This window comes from Labrus mixtus, chromosome 20 (assembly GCF_963584025.1).
Source record: "Labrus mixtus chromosome 20, fLabMix1.1, whole genome shotgun sequence".
In the NCBI taxonomy this organism is placed as follows: Eukaryota; Metazoa; Chordata; class Actinopteri; order Labriformes; family Labridae; genus Labrus; species Labrus mixtus.
In genome coordinates this window covers 24,247,335-24,248,952 of record NC_083631.1, presented here as the reverse complement: position 1 = coordinate 24,248,952, position 1,618 = coordinate 24,247,335, and the positions used below count along the sequence as shown (strand labels likewise).

The 1,618-nt window shown below is 50.4% G+C and overlaps 1 protein-coding gene across 1 annotated transcript in view; it reads left to right on the top strand.

The window, feature by feature from the left end:
- Window positions 1-437: 437 nt before the first annotated feature.
- LOC132954616 (heme-binding protein 1-like) overlaps window positions 438-1,618 on the top strand; it is a 7,715-nt gene continuing 6,534 nt past the window's right edge. The window contains exon 1 of the mRNA XM_061027223.1: window positions 438-859. Coding sequence (XP_060883206.1) covers window positions 782-859 — 78 coding nt within the window. The 5' untranslated portion in view covers window positions 438-781. The remainder of the gene's footprint in view (window positions 860-1,618) is intronic.

Here is a 1,618-nt window from a genome sequence, read left to right as displayed (position 1 = left end):
CTCACAGTGACACGGGGAGTAAGACGTGCACCCATGCAGCTGCCCCAGACCAACACACACACACACACACACACACACACACACACACACACACACACACACACACACACACACACACACTCTCTCTCTCAGCCCAATGCAAACTGACAAACCAACGGCTTGTGTCAAAATGTGTAGTGCACAGAGCGCAGGATGTAAATGTGCTCCTTCAGTCCCTGCTGTTTCGAGCTGACAAACACAATGAGAGGGGAAGGTTACTCTGTGTCAGGGGTCACATGGCGGAGCTGATCCTCTGGTCACTCCCAACTCCATATATATTTAATGTCAGAGCAAACCCGAACTCATGTGGGGGGGTAATAAACCGTGCAGAATCAGCCTCACTTTACGTGGATTTAAAAAACGTGTTTGAGTGAAAGGTGGTGACGTAAGTCCAGAGAGGAGGAGGAGACACTTCAGGCGTCAGAGTGGAGGCTGATCTGTTCATCCTTTTGGTTCAGCAAAAGGGGGGAAAGAGTCGGAAGCACCTCCAACTTCTGTCTCCGCGAGAGATCTGCTGTGTGGAGCTGGAACAAGGCGGCGCGTAATTTACGCGTGGGAGCGTTCAGGATCATTACGCAGCAGCGAGGTTTCACAAAGAGACAACAACACGAGAGAGCGCTGTTACAAGAGAGAGAGAGGGAAAGTTGTTTGCAGAAAGCACATACAGAAGGAAGCAGGAGGACGAAGAAGAAGAAGCCCAAAAGGAGCGGAGAGAGAGAACAGGTGACCCGGCAGAAGCGACATGTTTGGCATGATCAAGAATTCGCTCTTCGGAGACACCGAGGAGACCGAGTACAAAGTGCTCAGCAGTGAGACAAAGGTAAGCATTTTTCATAGATTTGAATCCCTGCACATTTCTTCCTTTTGAGCCTTTCGTGTCGGGCTCTTTACGCGCGGAGCTGTGAAGGTGTGAAGGTGTTCGGTTTCCTCTAATGTTTGCATGAATATTTTAACCCCGTGCTTAACGCTCACTGGGTTATATTGTGACAATATTGTTTTAAAGGCTAGTGTTTGCCCCCCTGTAACCCTGACTGACAGCCTAGCAGGTAATTACCCCTGACCTATAAGGACTCGTGCAGAGCCTCAGTGTGGGGCCGAGGGGCCAATCAGCCAGCGGTCCTCTGCCAATCAGCGAGCAGACATGATGAAAGATGGAGAGCTCTGTTAAACAACGCAACAGTTTCTAAAACAGGGCGTAAATGTCAGAAAACAAATTTCCTGACCTTCTGTTGCGCTCAAAGCATTTTTTTTTCATGATGACATTGTTGGTGAAGTGTGTGAGAGCCAGCAGTACTGTGCACGAATCCTCAGGGGACATGCTAACTGACCCCTGCCCTGGAGGGTGGGGGGGGGGGGGGGGGGGGGAGCAGGTCAGTTTGCCTGGAAGGGTTACATGTGCACTCTGATACAGGGAGCATCAGTGAAGAGGACAGTGACGTCACACGGAAGGAAGGGCATGACCTTTTCATGTAGTCACCCCCCCCCCCACCCCCCCATCCTTTTCCATTTGTTATGTTTATACATGAATGTGTTTGCCCGTGTTGAACGCGTGCAGTGGACTCGGTGATGTATGTGTTTA